Source organism: Salminus brasiliensis, chromosome 8, assembly GCF_030463535.1.
Source record: "Salminus brasiliensis chromosome 8, fSalBra1.hap2, whole genome shotgun sequence".
Lineage (NCBI taxonomy): Eukaryota > Metazoa > Chordata > Actinopteri > Characiformes > Bryconidae > Salminus > Salminus brasiliensis.
Window position 1 is genome coordinate 2,379,652 of NC_132885.1, and position 27,246 is coordinate 2,406,897.

At 39.1% G+C, this 27,246-nt stretch overlaps 1 protein-coding gene across 1 annotated transcript; it reads left to right on the top strand.

The window, feature by feature from the left end:
• Positions 1-8,688: 8,688 nt before the first annotated feature.
• cdk5r2b (cyclin dependent kinase 5, regulatory subunit 2b (p39)) lies at positions 8,689-15,361 on the top strand. Its single transcript, XM_072684977.1, has 2 exons — positions 8,689-9,072; positions 11,506-15,361. Exons 1-2 carry the CDS (start codon positions 8,845-8,847, stop codon positions 12,124-12,126), a joined length of 849 nt encoding a protein of 282 aa, XP_072541078.1. The 5' UTR covers positions 8,689-8,844; the 3' UTR covers positions 12,127-15,361.
• Positions 15,362-27,246: the final 11,885 nt, after the last annotated feature.

Genomic DNA, 27,246 nt, shown 5'->3' on the forward strand with positions numbered 1-27,246 from the left:
CACTGGAGGAGCAGTTGTCCACATACTTAAAAATATTGAAATAATCCACATAATAAAAACCTGAAACCCCTGATGAGCAGCCAAAGACCACAGTGGCAAGGAGAACCTCCCTCAGAGCTGGAGGAAGAAACCTTGGGTGAAACCAAGACTCACAAGGGGGACCCGACCCGTCCTCCTCTGATCAGAACTATTAATAAATTATTGATAAAAGTCACCAAACCATCACATAAGATCATTCTACTGCTCAGGTGTGCTGATATAGTCATAATATAATGTGTCTAATACAATATAGATATGATCAAAACCCACCTCATCATTCCCAACTCATCCCAAAAGTACTGGATGGAGCTCTACCACCATCATTCCAGAGAACACAGTTCTTCCACTGCTCCACAGCTCCTTAATGCTGGGGGGCTTTATACCCCTCTAGCCCACGCCTGGTATTATTAGGCAGCATGGTGCCGATAGGTTCATGATGTTGATCTGCTCCAGAGAGTCCTATTCTATTGGCAGTACTTCTGTACAGGGACTCTATATATTGTCTGTTCAGCCATAGGCTTACTAACTTTTTTCAGAGTCAGAGTTCAGTTCAGAGATCAGTCTTAATGGTAACTGATGGTAAATGGCAAGGGATAGTAAAAGGTTTAAAAATGAAGAAATTAATTAGAATTAATTAGAAACTATTTATAACTATAAAATATTATATATATATATAGTTTTTTAAAGAAAAATAAAAGTTGTGTTTCATTGTACATATTTTATAGTTATTATGCTTATATTCTTATGATTATAAAAATGCTTATATTTCAATGTTTTAATACATTCCAAAATACTGCATTTGATCTGTATCCATATTTCTCCAAATCACAAATCCAGCTCTCTGTTTGTCTGTCTGTCTGTCTATCTGTCTGCCTAGCTATGTATGTCTGCCTGTAATGTCTGTAGAGCTGGCAATGTTTGGAGTTGGAGGGTGCATTTAATCTGACTGACCAAGAGGGGGCGCCACTACACCAACTGTGTAGTGTGTCAGTGCCTGTTTGGTGAACCGAAATGAGGTTACCTGATTTCACAGATCTTTTTTTTCCCAGAAGATCAAGGTCAGGGAGATGTTCAGTGATTGTACTTATTGTACTGATGCATTTATGAAGCGATCCGTTCTCCTTTATTACTTCAGTATTAAAACCCAGTCCATGCAGATTTGAGTCTTCTGTGAGGCTAATGTGGCTAATAAATCATGGAACACTATTTTACAAACTGCAGGCCTGAATCATGACACACTGGTCTGAAACTCCCATACACTAGAATAGGTGATATTAGTCCATAAACACCCTTAATAAACACTCCTATACACTAGAATAGGAGATATTAGTCCATAAACACCTCAATAAACACTCCTATACACTAGAATAGGAGATATTAGCCCAAAAACACCTCAATAAACACTCCTATACACTAGAATAGGAGATATTAGCCCATAAACACCTCAATAAACACTCCGATACACTAGAATAGGAGATATTAGTCCAGAAACACCTCATTAAACACTTCTATACACTAGAATAGGAGATATTAGTCCATAAACACCTCAATAAACACTCCTATACACTAGAATTGGAGATATTCGTCCATAAACACCTTAATAAACTCTCCTATACACTAGAATAGGAGACATTAGTCCATAAACACCTCAATAAACACTCCTATACACTAGAATAGGAGATATTAGCCCATAAACACCTCAATAAACACTCCTATACACTAGAATAGCAGATATTAGTCCATAAACACCTCATTAAACACTTCTATACACTAGAACAGGTGATATTATCCCATAAACACCTATATAAACACTCCTATACACTGGAATGGGAGATATTAGTCCATAAACACATCATTAAACACTTCTATACACTAGAATAGGAGATATTAGTCCATAAACACCTCAATAAACACTCCTATACACTAGAATTGGAGATATTAGTCCATAAACACCTTAATAAACTCTCCCATACACTAGAATAGGAGACATTAGTCCATAAACACGTCAATAAACACTCCTATACACTAGAATTGGAGATATTAGTCCATAAACACTTTAATAAACACTCCTATACACTAGACTAGGAGATATTATCCCATAAACACCTAAATAAACACTCCTATACACTAGAATAGGAGATATCAGTCCTTAAACACTTTAATAAACACTCCTATAAACTAGAATAGGAGATATTAGTCCATGAACACTTTAATAAACACTCCTATACACTAGAATAGGAGATATTAGTCTATAAACACCCTCAATAAACACTTCTATACACTAGAATAGGATATATCCCATTAACACCTAAATAAACACTCCTATACACTAGAATAGGAGATATTAGTCCATAAACACTTTAATAAACACTCCTATACACTAGAATAGGAGATATTAGTCCATAAACACCTCAATAAACACTCCTATACACTAGAATAGGATATTAGTCCATAAACACCTCAATAAACACTCCTACACACTATAATAGGAGATATTAGTCCATAAACACCTCAATAAACACCTCAATAAACACTCCTATACACTAGAATTGGAGATATTAGTCCATAAACACTTTAATAAACACTCCTATACACTAGACTAGGAGATATTATCCCATAAACACCTAAATAAACACTCCTATACACTAGAATAGGAGATATCAGTCCATAAACACTTTAATAAACACTCCTATACACTAGAATAGGAGATATTAGTCCATAAACACCCTCAATAAACACTTCTATACACTAGAATAGGATATATCCCATTAACACCTAAATAAACACTCCTCTACACTAGAATAGGAGATATTAGTCCATAAACACCCTCAATAAACACTTCTATACACTAGAATAGGATATATCCCATTAACACCTAAATAAACACTCCTATACACTAGAATAGGAGATATTAGTCCATAAACACTTTAATAAACACTCCTATACACTAGAATAGGAGATATTAGTCCATAAACACCTCAATAAACACTCCTATACACTAGAATAGGGCATATTAGTCCATAAACACCTCAATAAACACTCCTATACACTAGAATAGGAGATATTAGTCCATAAACACCTCAATAAACACTCCTATACACTAGAATAGGAGATATTAGCCCATAAACACTTTAATAAACACTCCTATACACTAGAATAGAAGATATTAGTCCATAAACACCCTCAATAAACACTCCTATACACTAGAATAGGAGATATTAGTCCATAAACACCTCAATAAACACTCCTATACACTAGAATAGGAGATATTAGTCTATATACACCTCAATAAACACTCCTATACACTAGAATAGGGAGAGAGAGAGAGAGAGAGAGAGAGAGAGAGAGAGAGAGAGAGAGAGAGAGAGGATGTTAGGGTATGGGGAGGCTAAAGAAGGACAGGGAGTTTTTGCTGTGAGTTGTTTATCCTCTCTCTGTCACTGCATGTTTATCAGACAGGCTGGGCTCTCTGCCTCAGACACAACATCATGACTGCTCTTTATCCCAGCATTATTTTCATTCATTCACATGTCAACACGTTTCAGGACACCTAACCTTTAAATCATTAATGTCAGGTTTCCTGTACTGATTTGTAATAACATATATATCAGTAATTAAACGAGATCTTTGCCTGAATCACCGGCTAAGAAAAGCTCTATTATGGGAATAAAGTTGAAGGGTGGATCTTGCTGTGATGTCCGAACTCATCAACACCCAAACGCTTAGACCACTTTTAGACCAAAAGAGCCTCCGTCTGTGTTTTTAAGAGTAGATGAGGATTAGTGTTGAAGATCAGTTCTATCTAAACAGATGTTTAATTTAAATGTACTGGTCTGAGACAGACAGACAGACAGATAGCCAGACAGGGAGACAGACAGACTGAGAAATAGATAGACAGATAGACGGACAGACAGATTGACAGACAAATAGACAGGGAGGCAGGCAGACAGCTATACAGACAAATAGAAAGACAGACAGATAAATATTTAATGATAGGACGATAGACAGACAGACAGATATGTAGACCAATAGACAGGGAGGCAGATAGACAGAGGTAGATAGACAGAGAGGCAGTCATATAGCTATACAGACAAACAGAAAAACAGACAGATAGATATTTAATGTTAGGCAGATAGACAGACAGACAGATAGGCAGACAGATAGACAGGAAGACAGAGAAGCAGGCAGACAGCTAAACAGACAGACAGATAGATCTTTTATGGTAGATAGATAAACCGATAGACAGACGGATGGGCAGACAGATAGACAGAGAGGCAGGCAGACAGCTATACAGACAAACAGAAAGACAGACAGATAGATCTTTAATGGTAGATAGATAGACCGATAGACAGACAGACAGACAGATAGACAGGAAGACAGATAGACAGACAAACAGAAAGACAGACAGATAGATCTTTAATGATAGGCCGATAGACAGACAGACAGATGGACAGACAGATAGACAGAGAGGCAAATAGACAGAGAGGCAGTCAGACAGACAGATAAATCTTTTATGGTAGATAGATAAACCGATAGACAGAGAGACAGACAGATAGACAGGGAGGCAGATAGGCAGACAGATACAGACAAACAGAAACACAGACAGCGGTTCCTCTTTTGAGTGTGATTGAGGTCTTTACATCTTCTTAGTGTGAAGCTGAGAAGACTGCAGCACACTGAGTTATGAAAGCGTCCTCAGGGAGCCGCACTGCTGGAGTTTATTACAGAGCATTCGGCCAAGTCTGAAATACCCTGTCCTCTATTATATAGATTCTTCATTAAGGGTTATTTATATCTCTGCCCTGGAGTGTGATATAATTAGTGCCTTCTGAGAGGAGGATAAAGAATGTGTGTGTGTATATATATATATGTGTGTGTGTGTGTGTGTGTGTGTGTGTGTGTGTGTGGATGCTGTATGACCACATTCTAAGCAAGAACCATGAAAACACTGGATGGTTAAGGGGTCTTCACAGTGGTATGGTTCTGTATTGACATTTTTAGGAAATTCTTCTCTGTAGCACCTAAAAGGGTTCTGCATCATAGAACTGTGGTAGATTTAATAAAATATAGAACTGCTACAGTGTAATACAAACACAACTGGCCTCGCACATTCTTAAATGAACCTTCATCATCTGTGTGATTGGGGGGCTTTAACCCTCGGAGAGTAAAGCTGTGTGTTATTAACCTGGCTAGCTTTTCACCTCGCCGCAGAGTAACATCAGAAACTTTCCACCTCTGAGCTCCACGAATAGAAGCATTAGCCAAGTTTATCCTCCATCCACTTAGCTTTACCTACTACTCAGATCCATTCACTGAGCGTGTCCCAATGGCACACACACGGCTGAGCTGCAGAGGAGCTGGGTCTGAGTTGTGTAATAAGCAACAGGGATTGATCACTCTGCACCTCTTACTGGCTGTTACGGGTACACTACTGGATCTACAGAGTAACCACCTTACTCTGTGACACTCTATACTACAGTTAATTACAATATGACATTCTGCGAAACACTTATATATAATATAATACCTATATAATATAATACCTATAATTATATAATTATATATAATATAATTACCTCTGTAATTCTATTACAGAGAGACACAATGTGATAATCTGTGACATTTTAATATGATACAACTAGAATATAATATTGTCATACAGCTCAGTTTAATACTGTGTACGATGCTCTGTAATACAGTGAATACAATATGATACTCTACGACACAACACAATACTATTCTCTGTAAAATGACACAATACTCTATGATACAACTCAGTGCAGCACAATATTGTCAAACAGCTCAATTTAATACTCTGATTCAAGTCAGTAAAATACAATACACTTCAAAATAATCAGATACAATACGATACTCTGATATCCAGCCAAATACAAAATGATACTCTGATATCCTGCTAAATACAAAATGATACTCTGCAATACAGCTAAATCCAATACTCTGATACAAGTCAGTAAAATATGATACACTTTAAAATAATCAGATACAATATGATGCTCTGTGATACAGCTAATTACAATACGATACTCTGCGATTTGGCCAAATACAATACGATACTCTGTGACACAGCTAAATACAATACAATACATTTTTGATACTGCCAATTACATTACAATATTTTTATATCCTTCTAAACACAATATGATACTCTGTGATACAGCTAAAAACAATATGATACTCTGATATCCTGCTAAATACAATATGATATTCTCATATCCTGCTAAATACAATATGATACTCTGATATCCTGCTAAACACAATATGATACTCTGTGATACAACTCGATACAGTACCCTGTAATACAATACGGTACTGTGAGATACCGCTAAAAACAATACAATACTTTGTGATAACGCTAAATACAATACGTCATTCTGTGATACAACTCTCTCAGAGTACAGTACTCTGTAATACAATGCGATACTTTGTAATTCAGCTACATATGATATGATACTCTGCGATATAGTTAAATATGATACTCTAAAATCCTGCTGAATACAATACGATACTCTGCGATACAGCCAAAAACAATACAATACTATGTGATATCCTGCTAAAAACAATACGATACTCTGATATCCTGCTAAATACAATACGATACTCTGATATCCTGCTAAATACAATACGATACTCCGATATCCTGCTAAATACAATACGATACTATGTGATATCCTGCTAAAAATAATACGATACTCTGATATCCTGCTAAATACAATACGATACTCTGATATCCTGCTAAATACAATACGATACTCTGATATCCTGCTAAATACAATACGATACTCCGATATCCTGCTAAATACAATACGATACTATGTGATATCCTGCTAAAAACAATACGATACTCTGATATCCTGATAAATACAATACTATACTCTGATATCCTGCTAAATACAATACGATACTCTGATATCCTGCTAAATACAATACGATACTCCGATATCCTGCTAAATACAATACGATACTATGTGATATCCTGCTAAAAACAATACGATACTCTGATATCCTGCTAAATACAATACGATACTCTGATATCCTGCTAAATACAATATGATATTCTCATATCCTGCTAAATACAATATGATACTCTGATATCCTGCTAAACACAATATGATACTCTGTGATACAACTCGATACAGTACCCTGTAATACAATACGGTACTGTGAGATACCGCTAAAAACAATACAATACTTTGTGATAACGCTAAATACAATACGTCATTCTGTGATACAACTCTCTCAGAGTACAGTACTCTGTAATACAATGCGATACTTTGTAATTCAGCTACATATGATATGATACTCTGCGATATAGTTAAATATGATACTCTAAAATCCTGCTGAATACAATACGATACTCTGCGATACAGCCAAAAACAATACAATACTATGTGATATCCTGCTAAAAACAATACGATACTCTGATATCCTGCTAAATACAATACGATACTCTGATATCCTGCTAAATACAATACGATACTCCAATATCCTGCTAAATACAATACGATACTATGTGATATCCTGCTAAAAACAATACGATACTCTGATATCCTGCTAAATACAATACGATACTCTGATATCCTGCTAAATACAATACGATACTCTGATATCCTGCTAAATACAATACGATACTCCGATATCCTGCTAAATACAATACGATACTATGTGATATCCTGCTAAAAACAATACGATACTCTGATATCCTGATAAATACAATACTATACTCTGATATCCTGCTAAATACAATACGATACTCTGATATCCTGCTAAAAACAATACGATACTCTGATATCCTGCTAAATACAATACGATACTCTGATATCCTGCTAAATACAATACGATACTCTGTGATACAGTTAAACACAATATGATACTCTGTGATACAACTCGATACAGTACCCTGTAATACAATGCGATACTTTGTAATTCAGCTACATATGATATGATACTCTGCGATATAGTTAAATATGATACTCTAAAATCCTGCTGAATACAATACGATACTCTGCGATACAGCCAAAAACAATGTCATTCTGTGATAAAACATAATGCAATACGATACTCTAATATGACCCAATACTCTGCAATACAATGAAATACAATACAATACTCTGTGATACAAGTCAGTACAGTACAATACTTTGTAATACTAGTACATTATAATCTATGATATATAATTCAATACTCTGTAATACAACTCAACACAATATGATACTCTGCATCTCTACATCTCTATTCTCCACCTATAAAAGGCCCTGGTATTAATAGCTGTATAATAAGGCAGCAGTTTAGGGGGTTAAATCTGGCGTCTGCTGTACTTTGTGCTAATTTCAGTACTATTTCCATGCACCTGTTTCAGGTGAGGAAAAGCAGCGCTGTTCTCCTTTGGGGAACAGTGACTAAATTTAGCTCTGTGGCTCTAAAGCTCGACCCAGTAATGTGGAACTGAGCTGTGACTGGTGCAGAGAGCTGCCAGTCTTGCTGGAGAAGCTCCTGATTGACCAATGGTTCAGACAGAGAGGGATAATCCCTATTTACAGAGCCTCAGAGAGAGAGAGAGAGAGAGAGAGAGAATGAGAGGCTGACTGCAGTTGGGTTTGATTCACTCTCAAATCCCCTCTGTGTGAAGCACTTGTGAGTGTGTGGGAGATAGTGAGTGTGTGTGTGTGTGTGTGTGTGGAGCTGCAGGAACATCCATTCACTGCCTGGATTTGGATTTCACTCACATCCAATGGAGCTTTAAGTAAGAAGCTGCTTGAGGTTTCTTTCAGAGCAGCTACAGCAGCCATGGGCACCGTTCTGTCCATCTCTCCGAGCTCAGGGAAAGGCTCCGGGCTGGACGATGGGTCAGAACTGGGCAATGAAAGCAGTGGGAAAGTCTTGAAGAAGCCGTCCGTCATCGTGTCCACTTTTGCTTTCAAACGCCTGGTCACTGCTTCAGCCAAGAAGAAGAATGTCATGAAAGTGAACCCCAACCCTGTACCTGCTCCTCTTCCTCCTCCTCCTCAGCCTCAGGTAAGCAGCCGGCAGGTAGATCAGCATGAATTCAATGTATATACATACTAAATACTACCATAGTAATTTATCCTTTATATATATAGGCAGTCTAATGCAAATGTTTGGACATCCCTAGTCAAACTTCTTGATGTTGTAAGTGTAAACAAGTCATGTATTCTATACACTTTTGTCCATGTTAATATACAATTACTGTTTATTTACTGAAAGAATGGAGAAAAATAATATGCAAATGACAATGAGAATGGAAACAGCAAATGTGGCACCTAATATGTTGAATTCTTTAAATAAATATAATTTAAAAATATATATTATTCACCATAATATGTACACATATTGTTACATACCATTAATTAATTAATAAAATCTTTTTGCAAATCCACTTAAAGTAAAAAATATATAACATATTTTAAAAATATTTTTATATTATTTTATAATAATATTAATCATTATTAAATTCATATTTTGTAGCTTTTTATCATTCTCCTGTAAGATTGTTGCTTTGGAGATACTATAAATAAATAAAGTTATTTAAATATTAATTTAAATTGCATGTTTTGATGATTTTCTGGTTGTAGATAAATAAATAAATCTACAGGAAATAAACACAGTCAGTACACTGTAGACTGAATTTAATTACTGAATTTAATAAAAAGGGTAAAAATATATGTGCTAAAATCTTTATACATGCTGCATTTCATGTTTTTATTTTTCTATCTGTTAAATCCAGTAAATAAAGAGTGAAGGATGTGAGATGTTTACCTCATACATGTCTTTTGAACAGGAGTGCCCAATCGTCTCTCCCTGACCACTGACTTTATGTTTATTAAGGTTTATTCTAATGTTATATAGAGTTAATTACAGGTAGACACTCTCACTGACCACTGACTTTATGTTTATTTGGGTTTATTCTAATGTTATATAGAGATAATTACAGGTAGATGCTCTCACTGACCACTGACTTTATGTTTATTTGGGTTTATTCTAATGTTGTATAGAGTTAATTACAGGTAGACACTCTCACTGACCACCTAATTTATGTTTGTTTGGGTTTATTCTAATGTTATATAGAGTTAATTACAGGTAGACACTCTCACTGACCCCTGAATTTATGTTTATTTGGGTTTATTCTAATGTTATATAGAGTTAATTACAGGTAGACACTCTCACTGACCACTGACTTTATGTTTATTTGGGTTTATTCTAATGTGATATAGAGTTAATTACAGGTAGATACTCTCACTGACCACTGAATTTATGTTTATTTGGGTTTATTCTAATGTTGTATAGAGATAATTACAGGTAGACACTCTCACTGATTACTGGCTTTATGTGTATTTGGGTTTATTCTAATGTTATATAGAGTTAATTACAGGTAGATGCTCTCACTGACCACTGGCTTTATGTTTATTTGGGTTTATTCTAATGTTATATAGAGTTAATTACAGGTAGATGCTCTCACTGACCACTGGCTTTATGTTTATTTGGGTTTATTCTAATGTTGTATAGAGTTAATTACAGGTAGACACTCTCACTGACCGCTGGCTTTATGTTTATTTGGGTTTATTCTAATGTTATATAGAGTTAATTACAGGTAGACACTCTCACTGACCACTGGCTTTATGTTTATTTGGGTTTATTCTAATGTTATATAGAGTTAATTACAGGTAGACGCTCTCACTGACCACTGGCTTTATGTTTATTTGGGTTTACGTTTTAAGAATTTCTATAAACCATTATTAAATACTAATAATCATTTTGCAGACACTTAAACTTAAAGGCTAATCTTCTATTCTGTAATTTGACTTCATGTTTTATATATTGAAATGTCCAAATTTTGTTTACTATGATATGTTGTGTTGTCACTTTTTTTTTAAAACTAATGCTAGCTGCTCTTTACATTAGGCGAAATAGAATTCTGAATTTTCTTACATTACATTGAGCTGTGGAGCGGTGGGAAAACTGTGTTCTCTGGAGTGATGGATGGTGGAACTCCATTCAACACTTTTTGGATGAGTTGGGATGAGATGGGGTGGTGATCCAACATCCTGACCCCACTCACGATCTAGTTGCTGGATGCACAAAGCAATGCTTCTTCAAAATCTAGCAGAAAGTCTTCTTCTCTGGACAGTAGAGACAGTTACTCAACAAAAGCAGGATCAGCTCTTTTAAAAGCCTTGATTTCAGAAGAAACAGTGAATGATCAAGTGTCCCTTTTGTCTATATAGATTGAGGCTGATTTGAAAAGCCTTTGATTGATTAATGATGAATTTTCTTGCTACTATTTCAGAGATATGAGGTTCAATTTCATGACGAATTGATCAAATAAAATGTTCTGAAATCAGTTCTTTTAAATTGCATTAATAATGTACGTTAAGGTCTATATTGCATAATGAAGAATTCTGACTCTGATTGTGCTTCTCATTTCTGAAGAATGAAGTGGTGAAGAAACCCCTCGCCGTGCCCATTCCGACCGTTCCTCCTCCCCAGAAGGTCGAGCCAGAGCCAACCGAGGTCAAAACCATCCAGAAGCAGCCCAGCACCAACTCCTTGCTTACTCGAGTGGTGGTCCAGGCTTCAGCGGGGGAGCTGCTTCGGTGCCTGGGGGAGTTCATGTGTCGTCGCTGCTTCCGGCTGAAGGAGCTCAGCCCGAACGAGGTCATCCTTTGGTTCAGGAATGTAGACAGGACTCTGCTGATGCAGGGCTGGCAGGACCAGGGCTTCATCACTCCGGCCACCCTGGTGTTCGTCTACCTGCTGTGTAAGGAAACGGTGACTGAAGACATTGAGAGCCAGTGCAAGCTGCAGGGAGTGTTCCTCACCTGCTTGTACCTGGCCTACTCTTACCTGGGCAATGAAATCTCCTACCCCCTGAAGCCCTTCATTAGCGAGGGCAATAAGGATGTGTTCTGGGAGCAGTCCCTGGGTGTCATCGACAACATGAGTGGCAAAATGCTCCAGATCAACATGGATCCGCAGTTTTTCACCGAGGTCTTCCAGGACCTCAAGAACGAGGGTGAGACGAAGAAGGACGGGAGCGATGTGGAACGCTGAGGGGAAAAAAACAATCAACAAAAACTATGTGCATGATGAGTTTTATTCAAAAGCATTTACTTGAATAGCTGAGCCTGCTTGAGAGCAGACTGGACGCACTGTTTCACGGCAGGGTTTGTATGATCATCACATCACCTGTAACAGTATTGAAATACCTCGTGTTGTACTGTGACATATAGTAGCAAATGCACTGAACAAAAAATGACTGAATTTACTGGACTCAAATACCGATGTCTCTTCCACAGGAACAAAAATATCTACACACTACTTAAAAAACAAAGACTACATCAGTCCAGCAATATTGTAAAGTCAGGCCAACTTAACCCCTTAACACTCCAAGGGTCCTATTTTACACCCTGCACAAGGCACTATCTATCTGCTATCTCCCGCACCACCAACAGTCTATTTTTACTCCTTCCGTCACAACGCTGCTTGTGAATATCTCTGTGCTGATGGGCATGGTGGTCTCGAAATGAGGGGTGTTCAGGTCAGTTTCTGGAGTATTGCTGTGTATCTCGGCAGCGGAAAACACGAGAGGAGCTCCACTGTCTAGTCTAGTCAGACGTTTGTTGCTCTCTGCAGTGAATTGTCAATACAGGTGCGTGCAGCCCGACGCTCGTATCCCCCCCCCCCCCCCCCCCCACGCTTTACACCACTGAAATAGCAACCTGCCAAGGTCAGTCTGACCGCACCTGGCTCTTAAAGGGATGGCGAGAGACGCACTGAAAACAAACCCATGATTAATTAAGAGACTCGGTACATGACTTTTACGCATTTCGAGCTGAGCAAGGTGAACTTTTCCCCTCGTTACGATAGGAAAGGCTCACCGACATGCCCAAAAGGTCGCTAAACAAGGCTTATTACACAGTAAGGTGTATTTCTCAGTCTACAGGGACTGCTGTATAAACTGGTGGGGCTGTTCCCAGCAAAATGTAGGGTTTTTAAGAGATTAAAATGATGCACTAACTGATTCCACAGCATTATTTTAAATTAACTCAACTTAGTTGAGTCTAAAATCTTCCTAACTTAGAATTGTCACACCTGCCTCTCAGTTTGGTCAACAGTACACATTGACTTGAGCTTAAACCCCATTAGTAACTGAGCTGCAGCCGAAATAGTTTTTATCTGCAGGTTAGAGCGCCACCTATTACATGGGGGAAGCCTTTCCATTCCCAGACTCTTGACCATGGAGGGCTGTGGTGCAGATGGGATTTGAACTTATGATCTCTTGAGTCTCTTTAAAGGTTGCAGTTAGACAGTCACTCCACTTTAGAGCTGTGAAGCTGTGTACATTTCTGTGTTTGAGAAAGAAGGGAAGGTAAATTTACTCAGAACGGCCCTACAGTCTAACTGCTCTAACTGAGATCATAATTTTAATTCAAGCAAGGACTCAGAGCTTCACTCTTAACCACCACCACCCACCCACCCCCCATGTCATGTGATTAGGGGGATTTCTAGCCTGCAGATGGGAATAAACGGTAAACAAATTGATGGGGGAGGAGCCACAGACTAAATATCTTGCATCGTATTTAACCAGTTTCATCTTAAGCTCATTTACTAATGTTTTTAAGTTGAACTAAAGTGAGATTGTTGAGTTAACTAAAAAAAACAATTAGTGTGTCATTGTAATTTGGACTGACTTTACATTTTCACAATGTATGGTGTATGACAGAGATTAGGTCTAGTACTAGACTACTTTTCCTTTTTATGGAAAATCTCCCTTCAGAATACTGTATAGTCCCAGATGACACTTCATTGACCCTGAAAAGTGTCCAATGGTATCCAGTTGCATCTTCTAATTTGTTAATCCAGCTACTTTCAGTTCTGAAAACAGCTGGAAACAATGCCGAGCATTGGCTGGAGGGGCATGAAGCCCACCAGAATGGGGTTGTGGGGTTCTTTGGCGTGATGGAGCTCCATCCAGTACCTTTAAAATGAGTTGAAGTGGCAGAACTTATCATTCAACATCAGTACCTGACTGCACTGATGCTCTTATGAGGCTGAACACAATCAAATCCTCCTCACAGGAAAGTGTACACCCTTTTTTAGAAGAGTAGAGGCTGTTACGGCAGCAAAGGTTGGTCTATTAATTTGTGTGTGTATACTTTACTCATGTGGAAATGAGGACACAGTAAATTGCTTGTTTTCCATGTGGGGTTACGGGTGTAGCGGGACTTCACTGCATGCAAAAAGATTTCTGTTTGTCATAAACTACCTGAGCATCCACAGTTAAAGTGGGAAGACGTTCAACCAAGCTGCTGTAAATGTTTTAATCACATGTTGAGTTCAATATCCTGTCGTTTCGGGTCATCCAACAATGGCGTTGTCATGACACATCCTATCCCCCAGGACACATCCAATTCCATTGGTTAAAATCGCACATGGGATTAATTGCTTATCTTCATGTGACTGTCAGAATTAAATACCAGATTAAAATGTATCAAAAAAATTTATTTTAATAAAAAGAAATTATATATATATATATATATATATATAGATCATTACTAAGATGTTTCTATCTGGATAAAGCATTGCTATTTAACTTTATTCATTAACTTTAAATCATAAACATATTAGCTCAAGTTAATATAATACGGTTGTTGCTATGCTGGCATATAAAGCTGATACCAACAGGTTAAGCTAGCTATCATGCACTTGCTAGCCGCTATCAAGCTAGTTAATTTAGTGTTTTTTTAGCTTGCTAACACATATTACCTTTTCCCCCTGACACATCATCTCTCCTGACTGTTCTATTGGGTGAAATTCTGTCCATGTGATAAATTGCCCATTCACGATTGAAATAAATGGAAATATATATTTTTTATTCTTTTCTTGACAGTGTTGTTAGTGGTTGCTTTGGGTCGTTGCTCACTGTATTAGGTCCTAAATGGGCCTTCTGTAAGAGATGTCAGAGGGGATAAGATGTGTCCGGGTGGATAGGATGTGTCACGACACCGTCGCGGATGGCTTTGACTGGAGCTGTCCTGGGTGCTGAGCGTTTGCTCTCCATTATGCGACAATGGGCGACAATGGGCTTCTAGTTAAGCAGCAGTCAGTCAGCACCGAAAGTCCTGAAGTTCCATTGTGCCAATTCATGTATGATTCAGTGACTCCAGTATTATTTTGTATCATGTTTGTTACAAGGGTCAGATTATCGTTAGCTGACGTTGACTTTTTGTCACTGTTTTCTTGCTTGAATGAAATAAATCCCAGTCTATCTGGTGGTGACTGTAAAAGCCTGAACTGGGCCTGTTTTGTCTTTGCTTATAAAGGAAAAAGATGAGCTGCAACCTAGATTTTCTGTTAACTAGATTTCCAACATTGAAATAATAATCAATATATTGTGCAACAAACCCTTATATTTTTATTGATGTTATATATTTTTTACAAAATATACAATTAACAAAAAGTTTCACATATTTTAGGTTCATAATAATTGGACCAATAGAAATGGCCAAAATGTTTTTTTTTACAATGGCTTCAATTACAAGTTATGTAGATATTTTGCTAAAGTGTAGTTGTGACACTGTCTATCCACAGATCAGCCATAAAATTAAAACCACTTATTGGTAAAATTATTACCATTGATCATGTGAATCCAATGGCATCTGTCAAGGGGTGGATCTATCAGGCAGCAGATGAACAGCCAGTTCTTGAAGGTGATGAAGGTGTTGAAGCAGAAAAAATGGACAAGTATAAGAATCTGAGACACTTTAATAAGAACCAAACTGTGATGTTCTAGATAGCTGGATCAGACAATCTCCAAAACAGGTCTTGTGAGGTGTTCCTGGTATGCAGTGATAACAGAACTGGCAACATGGAGTCATGGGCTCCCATAGCGTATTGATGGTCATGGAAGTCCCACCTCCCAACTTAAAGGATCTGCTGCTAATGTCTTGGTGCCACATACCTCCTTCACAGGTCTTGAACATGCCTCAATGGGTCAGAGTTACAGAATGTTAGGCAGGCAGTTTTAATGTTATGGCTGATCAGTGTATATAGTGTTATCATTATTAAAGCATTGCTGTTGTATGCTATGTTTTGTTTGTCCCCCTTTTCCTACTCTAATGTCCTAAATATTCCCATGTCTACCTTCCATGTCCAGGACAAATTTTCCATATCCCACCACCACCCAATCACATCTCCTCCTTTTAACTCAGCCATATTTCTCAGTCCTAGCTCCACTCATCAGAAGGGGGTCTGTCCCTCTAACGTAAAGCAGAAGCCCCCGAACTCCATCCTAAAGTTCTCAGAGCTCCCTCCTTCTCAGTTATACAGTCTTCCCCACATTATCTATCTTGGTGGCGTATTCGGAACAAAATGGTAACGTTACTGGAGAAAGTAAAACGCACTTATACAGTTTAAAAACACACATCTGACCTCAACTTTCCATTAGGACTTTTCCCAAGAACTAACTTGAGAAAATTCTGGGAAGATATGAATGAATGTGGTGAATGAGGCTCATTTGCATTTTCCTATTTCTACAGCTCTAGGAATTCAGGTAAATGTAATCGACACACTCTGCAATATTTGGTAAGGATGTTGGGTAACGTGATGGTAAGACAGTCTATCTGCTTAACAAATTGGCCACATACCCTCTAAATAATCCTGTAATTCTATAAACCCACCATATCTGACATCATTGTCTTGAGTCACCCATATCAGATGGACCATTACATAATGCAACCTATTATATAATACAGTAAGACTCGACGCATAATATTAGTTCACAAACAAATAATTCAAACATTTAATAATTTAAAATTAATTCAAGTAAATCACTTAAATTGCTTAAATAACTTTCTTCATTGGGCCTTGGTTCCTGGGTCACTGGGCCTTATTTATCAACTATTCTTCTAAAACCCACCTACACAGTTTTCATGAAGATTCTGACCAATGTTATCTTATTTGGGCTTTGATCATCAGGAATTTGACATTGTTTGGACTATTTTAAAGAGAAACTTTTTAATTGAAGATATTAGTGAATGAAGCCCAATGTGTTTAAGCTAAAGGAGGAGGAGGTGCCTTTCATGATCACCCTTTTCATATGATTCACAAAGAGTCATGGTCTATACTTACCCCAAACAAATTACACAGTACTGTACAAACTCACCTATATATATATATATATATATATATATATATATATATATATATATAGAGAGAGAGAGAGAGAGAGAGAGAGAGATTTTGTTTTAATATAACACTAATATATATATACATATATATATATATATATATAGAGAGAGAGAGAGAGAGAGAGTATTAGTATTTTGTATTAATGTATTAATTCTGAATTGATTTTGATTTAATATTTAAAACAAAATCAATTCAGAATTAATACATTAATACAAAAATACCTAGTACTAGTTTGTACCTTACATTTATGTGTTTGATACTTATGTGTTTGAGACCTAGATTGAAATAAATAAATAAATATTTTTGAGACAGTCCTATCCATTCCTTTGACTTTCCTTGCAATCTAAATGGCTAAATTCTGTAATAAATACATAATTAAGAAGAAACAGGATTGATATATTAGATATTCACTGATCACAGCTCTGTCTGATTCAATCATTTAATTGTGAAACAGCAGCTGTTTTGCATATTGTTTATTTGGACCAATAGAAATGGCAGAAGTGATTTTTTTAATGGCTTCCAAGAAACGTTTAGATGGATGGATCTTTTGCTTTTTCAGTAAAATTGCCATCTCTACACTGTATATACACGGATAAGCCATAACATTAAATGTAATGTAAAATTAATAACATTGATTACGTGGATCCAGTGGCATCTGAAGAAGGAAAAGTGGGCAAGTGTAAAGCTCTAAGACACTTAGACAAGAACCAAACTGTAACATTTCTGTTATTTGAATACTAAATTAATGAATTTGAGCTTTGAAACCTAAATAATACCTAGTACTACTTTATACCTTCACACTTAAGTGATTGATATTTGCTTATTACCTAGAACCTAAATGTAATTTTGGGACATTTCTATTTATCCATTATTTCTATTGACTTTCCTCACAATCTCAATAGCTAAAATGTGTAATTAATAAATAAACATACAAATAAATACATGAATGAAGAGCAACAGGGTTTATTTATTAGCTATTCACCAAATGCATTTGTGTTCTACCAAATGTTCTGTCTGAGCCAACAATTTAATTAATGAAAGACTTCAAAGATCAGATCAATCCCGTCAACATTCAAACACACTAATACACACCACTGTGATCACTTTGATGTAACATCACAGGTAGTGGTGTTTTGTTTCTTATTGTGTCAGTTTTTCTATCTCTTAGCCATTGCTACCCTCCTCATAATACAATACAAGTGTTCCTCTGTGGTTCTTGACTAGATTGAATGACCTACATCATGTGGAGATTCTGTAACCTTTAAAGCTGTTGTCAAATCAACTGCAAATATTACATTTACTACAGACGAGACTTCATTTGCCAGCTTGTTTTAATAAAAATAATTTCTATACAATAATATAACTATTAACAACTAATAATGTAAATTAATTTAAAAGCTGGAAAAGCAACATAAACAGCAACATAAAGGAACAGGAAGCTGAATTTATCAAGTTTATTAGGCTTTTATTTTCTAGCAGAAGTCAAACTCTGAATCTGTGTGAGATATTGGATAACGGTGGCCTTCAAGTGGGAGTAACTTCAGTAAACCGTGGTGAGTGTTACTAGGAATCAGGCAAGAATCAGGCAAGTCATTCAAGCAATGTTAGCATGTGCTGGTTAGATTCATTAATAAATACTGTTAATCAGAAATCCAGAAAATCTCAAAAGATCAGAAAAGATCATCCAGTACAACTTAGTGGTTAGAGCGCCGGGCTATCGATAACAGGGTTGTGGGTTCGATTCCCGGGCTTGGCAAGCTGCCACTGTTGGGCCCTTGAGCAAGGCCCTTTACCCTCTCTGCTCCCCGGGCACTGGAGTTGGCTGCCCACCACTCTGGGTGTGTGTGTGTGTACTCCCTGGCCTTAGTTCACTTGTGTGTGTGTGTGTGTGTGTGTGTGTGTGTGTGTGTTTACTACCACAGATGGGTTAAATGCAGAGGACACGTTTCGCTGTACAGTGTACAGTGACAAATACATGCACCTTTACCTTTACAAGCAGAAAGAGAGGTCGTACAAAGTGTGGGTGTAATATCAATGTCAGAAATGATGAGTACTGCTAACTCAGGCCTTATTGTATAAAGAGTTAATAGCTTTAATCTCTTCATGCAGAAAGGGCTTATTACACACTACGAAGCATTGCTCAGGGACTACAGGGACTTCTGTACAAACGGGTGGGGCCATTCTTTAATAATGAATGTGTGTAATAACACTTTTAGGCTGCTCAGGGGTTAAAGAGCCAATCTGAAAATAAAACACATACAATACAATTAACCGTATCATTAATTTTTGTTTACCATAACTGGACAACTAAACCAAGCAGTCACACACATTACATTTACAGCATTTCTTACAAAAGTGATTCACTATTTACTTAATAACCTTAGCTCAGTGGTTATTAGCTTAGGCAGTGGTGGCTCAGCGGTTAGAGCTCCGGGATATCGATAACAGGGTTGTGGGTTCGATTCCCGGGCTCGGCAAGCCCTTTACCCTCTCTGCTCCCCGGGCACTGGAGTTTGCTGCCCACCGCTCTGGGTGTGTGTGTGTACTCACTGCCCCTAAAACGTGTGTGTGTGAGTGTGTGTTCACTAGATGGGTTAGATGCGGAGGACACATTTCGCTGTACACTGTACAGTGACAAATACGTGCACCTTCACCTTCATTTAAATAGACGTATCTCTTTAGCTTCTCGAGACGTATAGTGCTGCATTAACACCAGCAATGCTGCAGTAACATCTACAGTGCTATGTTCACTTGATCTTGGCTAACTTTAGCATTCATTTCTGTTTACCCTAACTGGGCAACTAAACTGAGCGGTCACACATTTTCAGGGTAACACAGAGATAGATTTTATTGTCACGTTTCATGATATATCAACAAAAATCAACGAAATCTGCCATCAACAAAATTGTAATAATTGCGGTGTAGAACATGGAGTGTGATTTTGATTGATGATTTTCTTATGCCAGCTTTCTGTGTAACGTGAAGTACAAGTCTGAAGAGTCACGTCACACCAATACACCTCTGTAATTAGAATCACACACTCTGTTCAATGAGTGGAATAAGGTCGAACAGCTGAAGATGAGTTTTTATTACAGCACTTTAACCAAGAGCAAAAGTTGACCATGCGGTTACAATGCCTGTTTAAGGATTACCGGGTCTTTTAAGTGTGATTTCATTAAAGTGGAATTAATGTAAACAGTGCACAGTGAACATTGAAGATAATGTTTATTTTAAATGTGTTTTACTGTGTTTACTGGAGCCCCAGCAAAGATCTGCTGCTCTAAGGGTAGTGCATGGTCTATGCAGGCTGTTCTGAGCAGGGGTAAGAGCTGAGATATGACAGGGGGATGTTTTAGACAGCGAACGTTAAATTTAACAAACAGTCTGTCAGTAAATATGTAAACAAAGTTGGTCGTGTGTGATTTCTTTGGGACACATTATATATATTTGTGTGTGTGTGTAAACCCATCAACTGAACTGCTGCAGCCTGTGAACCAAAAGGACCAAAACTTAGACATGAAGCTATTTAAAAAAAACAAAAATCAGATGTGTGGTTAAAGTAGAGCAGAGTGTGTGTGTGTGTGTTTGTGTGCGTGTGTGTGTGTGTGTGTGCGTGTGTGTGTGTGTGTGTGTGTGTGTGTGTATTGCGGAGCAGCTGAGGCTGAAATCCAGAATGAAGCGGCGCTCGGATTTTGTGAATAAAGAACGGGAGCTGATCCTGCAGCTGATTGGTGGGAATTTGCTGCAGTCTGGGCTACAGCAGCAGCTACAGGCAGGGCGAACGAGAGCAAACTAGACCAGCAGACAGAGAGAGAGAGAGAGACAGACAGACAGACAGACAGACAGACACAAGCAAGCTTATATTCATGCCTTTCTCGTTGCCATAGTAACCACGCAATCACCAGGGACACCTGAGCGGAGAACATTTGGTCAAAAGTGGATCTGCAACAGTGTTTTATTGGATGAACATTTTATTATGGTGTTAAGAAAGTTTAGGTGAAGAAAAAGTGCTTATGTTTTATTGCATTAACACCTACAGCGCTGCATTAACACCTACAGCGCTGCATTAACACCTACAGCACTGCATTAACACCTAAAGCACTGTATTAACACCTACAGTACTGTATTAACACCTACTGCACTGCATTAACACCTAAAGTACTGCATTAACACCTACAGTACTGCATTAACACCTACAGCACTGCATTAACACCTAGAGCGCTGTATTAACACCTAAAGCACTGTATTAACACCTACAGTACTGTATTAACACCTACTGCACTGCATTAACACCTAAAGTACTGTATTAACACCTACAGTACTGCATTAACACCTACAGCACTGCATTAACACCTAAAGCACTGTATTAACACCTACAGTACTGTATTAACACCTACTGCACTGCATTAACACCTAAAGTACTGCATTGACACCTACAGTACTGCATTAACACCTACAGCACTGCATTAACACCTAAAGCACTGTATTAACACCTACAGTACTGTATTAACACCTACTGCACTGCATTAACACCTAAAGTACTGTATTAACACCCACAGCACTGCATTAACACCTACAGCACTGCACTAACACCTAAAGTACTGTATTAACACCTACAGCACTGCACTAACACCTAAAGTACTGTATTAACACCTACTGCACTGCATTAACACCTAAAGTACTGTATTAACACCTACAGCACTGCATTAACACCTACTGCACTGCATTAACACCTACTGCACCGCATTAACACCTAAAGTACTGCATTGACACCTACAACACTGTATTAACACCTACAGTACTGCATTAACACCTACAGCACTGTATTAACACCTACATTACTGCATTAACACCTACAGCACTGTATTAACACCTACTGCACCGCATTAACACCTACTGCACTGCATTAACACCTACAGTAGTGCATTAACATCTACAGCACTGTATTAACACCTACAGTACTGCATTAACACCTACAGTAGTGCATTAACATCTACAGCACTGTATTAACACCTACAGTACTGCATTAACACCTACAGTGCTGTATTAACACATACAGTGCTGTATTAACACCTACAGCAGTGTATTGACACCTACAGTGCTGCATTAACACCTACAGTGCTGCATTAACACTTACAGCACTGCATTAACACCTACTACACTGCATTAACACCTGCTGCACTGCATTAACACCTACTACACTGCATTAACACCTACTGCACTGCATTAACACCTACTGCACCGCATTAACAACTAAAGTACTGCATTGTCACCTACAGTACTGCATTAACACCCACCACACTGCATTAACACCTACTGCACCGCATTAACACCTACTGCACTGCATTAACACATACTGCACCGCATTAACACCTACTGCACCGCATTAACACCTAAAGTACTGCATTAACACCTACAGCACTGCATTAACACCCACCGCACTGCATTAACACCTACTGCACTGCATTAACACATACTGCACCGCATTAACACCTACTGCACCGCATTAACACCTACAGTACTGCATTAACACCTAAAGTACTGCATTAACACCTACAGCACTGCATTAACACCCACCGCACTGCATTAACACCTACTGCACCGCATTAACACCTACTGCACTGCATTAACACATACTGCACCGCATTAATACCTACTGCACCGCATTAACACCTACAGTACTGCATTAACACCTACAGTACTGCATTAACACCTACAGCACTGCATTAACACCTACAGTACTGCATTAACACCTACTGCACTGCATTAACACCTACAGTACTGCATTAACACCTGCTGCACTGCATTAACACCTACTGCACTGCATTAACACCTACAGTACTGCATTAACACCTACAGCTCTGCATTAACACCTACTGCACTGCATTAACACTGCAGTGTTCTGTGGAGCAATAAAACAAAACCGGACCTTTTTCGGGTCTATGGATCAGCTGTAGGTCTGGAGGTGGACGAATGAAGAACACACTGAAAGGAACACCCTGCCTACAGTGAAGCATAGCGGTGGCTCTGTGATGCTCTGGGTCTACTTTGCTTCACCTGGCGCTGGAAACCTGCATTAAGTGGCGGGAGGGCAATATGGAGTCAATCAAGTATGAGGAAATACTAGTGGAGAACACCATGCCTTCTGTAAGGAAGCTGGAGCTTGGACCTCAAAGTCCACCAAGGATTGTTTTCAGAAGAAGGTTCAGGAGTTCAAGTCGTCGCAGTCGTCTGATTCGAACCCCACAGAAGATCTCTGGTGGGATTTGAAGACGGCGGTTGCAGCAGCAAACCCAATAGTATCATTGAACTGGAGGACATTGGAAGACTGCATTAGTAATGGGTTGAGATTCTTCAGGAACGCTGCTGCCAGAAGCTGGTGCCTGGCTGTGCATCACATCTGGTCAGGTCAGAACAGCAAGAGGGTTCTACTAAGGACCAAAGGATGTCCGATGAAGGGGTTGAATGATTGTAAGACTGCCTAGCTTGCTGTGGGGTTGAATACTTTTGACTGCAGCTGTATAGTGTCCAGCTAGCACATCAATCTTTCCTTCTTCAGCTCCATTCTCAGTATCAGGCTGTTTTGCTCTGTACTTTCTCAATGGGATTCCACACACTCAGAGATTAGCGCTTGTCTTACCCAAAATACCTGTTTCTTAATGTGTCAAATGAGATTACTCCAACTGTGACCAGCAGCCTGACACTTGCCCTCGGTTCTCCTGATAAATATAACAAGCCTTACCTAACTCATCCTTAACACCAGCTTAACACCAATGAAAGAAGTCAAAAGTCCATCCCTGATACCGCCTACGAGTTCTGCACTGGAGCTACTAGGGTAATGTCGCTATCCACCAGTCAGCCACCAAATAGCATGGTGCATGGTACCACACCACTGCCTCAAACCACAATTGCATTTACCTTAACAAGTTAAATACATCTACACATTCCAAGCTAGTCCTAAATAACACAGATTACAGAAACGCAAAATTGACAAAAGTATTGGGACACCTATTCCCAATTCATTCATTTCTTCTGAAATCAAGGGTATTGAAAAGAGTTGATCCTGCTTGTGTTGGAGTAACTGCCTCTTACTGTCCAGGGAAGAAAGATTTCTACTAGATTGTGGAGGAGAAGCAGTGCTGTGAGGATTTGATTGCATTCAGCAACAAGGGTGTTAGTAAGGTCAGGATGGATGGATAATCACCACCCCACCTCATCATCCCCGAAGTACTGGATGGAGCTATACCATCTATCATTCCAGAGAACACAGTTCTTCCACTGCTCCACAGCTCATACCCCCCTCTAGCCCACACCTGGCATTATTAGGCAGTATGGCGCCGATAGGTTCATGATGTTTATCAGCTCCACAGAGTCCTATTCTATTGGCAGTACTATTTGTACAGGGACTAGACAAGCTGTGTGTGTGCATTTGCACATCTGTCTCAGCAATGGGTGCAGCACAAATTGGCTGGACGCATTCATTAGAAGGGGTGTCCACAAACATTTGGACATATGGTTTACAACATCCCAACCACTGTATATAGGACAGTAGCATAGTTTCTCTCTCTCTGTTTCCCTAAAGCAGCGTGAAGCAGCAGGTTGTCTATCTTTAGCAGAGCGAGGTGGAGGGATGAATGAGAAAGACGCTCAGTGCCGCCCACTGACGGAGCGTTAGTCACTGGATGAAAACGACAGATTGAGAGCAGCGCTCTTCATTAAGACTCTCCGGAGAACTGCCAGACAACCTCCGCAATGAAAACACACTCGCTCCAACAGCTTTCACACCAGCACTCTCTCCAGCTGCACAGTGCACTCAGGAGGGCTCAGGAGTGGCATCCACTGCTTTACGCCTTTGCAGTTTCAGGCCAAAACACAGCGCAGAAATAAGCTCCACTGGAGGAGTCAAGCTCGTTAGAAACACCTAAAAATATTGTAGTTTAAACTGTGTGGAGGTTCTTCTGAAAGATCCAACTCAAGACCAACGTCCGCTTTGGGAGGGGGTGGGGGGGCTCACAGTGGTCTAATGCACTACTAATATGGCCTGGGAGTCACAAGTTTGAATCCCATGAGAGCCATGCAGCTTTGCCATCAGTAGCCGGAGTCAGAGAGAGCGCAATCGGCCATGCTCTCTCCAGGTGGGTAGATGGCGCTCTCCCCTGCCAGCACAACCTAAGTAACATTTCTTCAGTTCTTCAATGTCTTCAGATGCTTATTACATGCTTATTCTCTTGATCTTTTTTTTTGTGGAGTGATTACTGTCTCATTAGCATATTTGATAAGAATATTGTCAGTTGAGTATGGCAGTTTTCCAACACAATAACAACCCCAAACACACCTCCAAGAAGACAACTGCCCTGCTGAGGAATCTAAAGGTAAAGATAATGGACTGGCCAAGCATGTCCCCAGACCTAAACCCAATTGAGCACCTGTGGGGCAGTTCCTCAAGTGGAAGGTGGAGGAGCACAAGGTGTCTGACCTCCAACAGCTCTGGATGAGGGTATCAGTAGCAGCCTGTGCAGCTCCATCACCAACTCCATGCCCAAGAGGGTTGAGGCAGAGCTAGATAATAATGGTGGTCACACGAAATATTGACACCATGGGCACAATTTTAACATGTCCACTGTGGGGTGTCCTTGCTTGTGTTGCCAGGTTTTTGGACATTAATTGCTGTGTGTTGAGCTATTTTCAGAAGACAGCAAATCTATACTGCTGTACAAGCTGTACACTGACCACTCTAGGTTATATCCAAGTTTCATTTCTATAGTATTGTCCCATTAAAATGAATAAATATCTGCAGAAACGTGAGGGGTGGACTCACTTTTGCAAGATCTATCTTTTTTATCCAATCTGTCTCTTATCTTGTTTCATGTAACTGGACAGTCGATTAAGCATTTCGCTGCTGTGTGTAAATAAGCATTAATTTGATATGACGAATATTGCATTTGTGGGATTGGACCCATGTCCAGTCGATGATCAGGACTGTGTTCATGGCCAAGATGCAAACAGGAAAACATCAAAAATACTGTAAGTAGAAATACAGCACAGGTTAATTGGGCTGCTTTTGTCATTGTAAACTCTGCTGTTGATTAGCTGGGCTTCAAAGCTTGTCAAACATAGCAACAGTAACCAAGGAGGATGGGGCTTTTGTAAATCAAAGGGTTACTTATTGATGGAATTGTGTTTGGGCTGAACTGAAGACTGAGAGAGAGGGAGGTTGTTTTCTGTCTAGTCGGAGGAGGAGGTGCAGAGGAGGCTGGGCCGGGGGGCTCCAAGTGAGTCGGTGGGGATTTGGCTGGTTTCAAATCACCCCTGAGTAGAGAGGAACCAAGCAAGAGGTCCAATCCACAGGCACCGGGTTACGCAAGAGCTGCTGAACAGCGCTTAGCACAGATAATGTCGAGATTAGCGCTAATGCTCATGCAAACCACAACCCCCCCGCAGGAAAAGCGTTAAGCTCTGGGAGTTTCCAGCCCTCAGGTGAATGACGCTGTGTCCTCACTGTGAACTACATCTGCTGTAGACATGTGGGACAGGCAGCAGCTGTGACGTCCAGCACAGTAATCATGTACAGTACCTTCTGAAATGACCTCTTACTTGACCTCACTTTAGGGTCAAAGGTGGCAAGAAATGGTTTAACAAGCCTGTTTACCACCCTGTTTTATTACCTTAGCTTAAAACACCATAAGCTGTGCTCTGATTGGCTGGTTTAACAACCACATAGCTTAGCATAGTTTTAACACTGTAACAAAAATACTGTAATTATTCACAAGTCTTGCTGGATAGAGCTGCTGTCCTCTCATTGTGTCCTATCAGTCGTAGCCAATGTAGCCTTTTAGCTTTTAGCCTCAACCCCTAAAACCTAGCATTGACTAGCGTTAGCTTTTAGCCTAGCAAGGATCCCTGTTTGAGTTTTTTTTTCTTTTTAGGCCCCCGGCCCCTACACCCACCATGATCATGCCATTTATACCCAAACCTTTTCAT

What these genes read in the sequence shown, in the direction of transcription:
- cdk5r2b (XM_072684977.1), top strand. Translation starts at nt 8,845, where the DNA reads ATGGGCACCGTTCTGTCCATCTCTCCGAGCTCAGGGAAAGGCTCCGGG. An exon ending in CTCCTCCTCCTCAGCCTCAG is followed by an intron (nt 9,073 to 11,505) that starts GTAAGCAGCCGG and finishes TCATTTCTGAAG; the next exon opens with AATGAAGTGGTGAAGAAACC.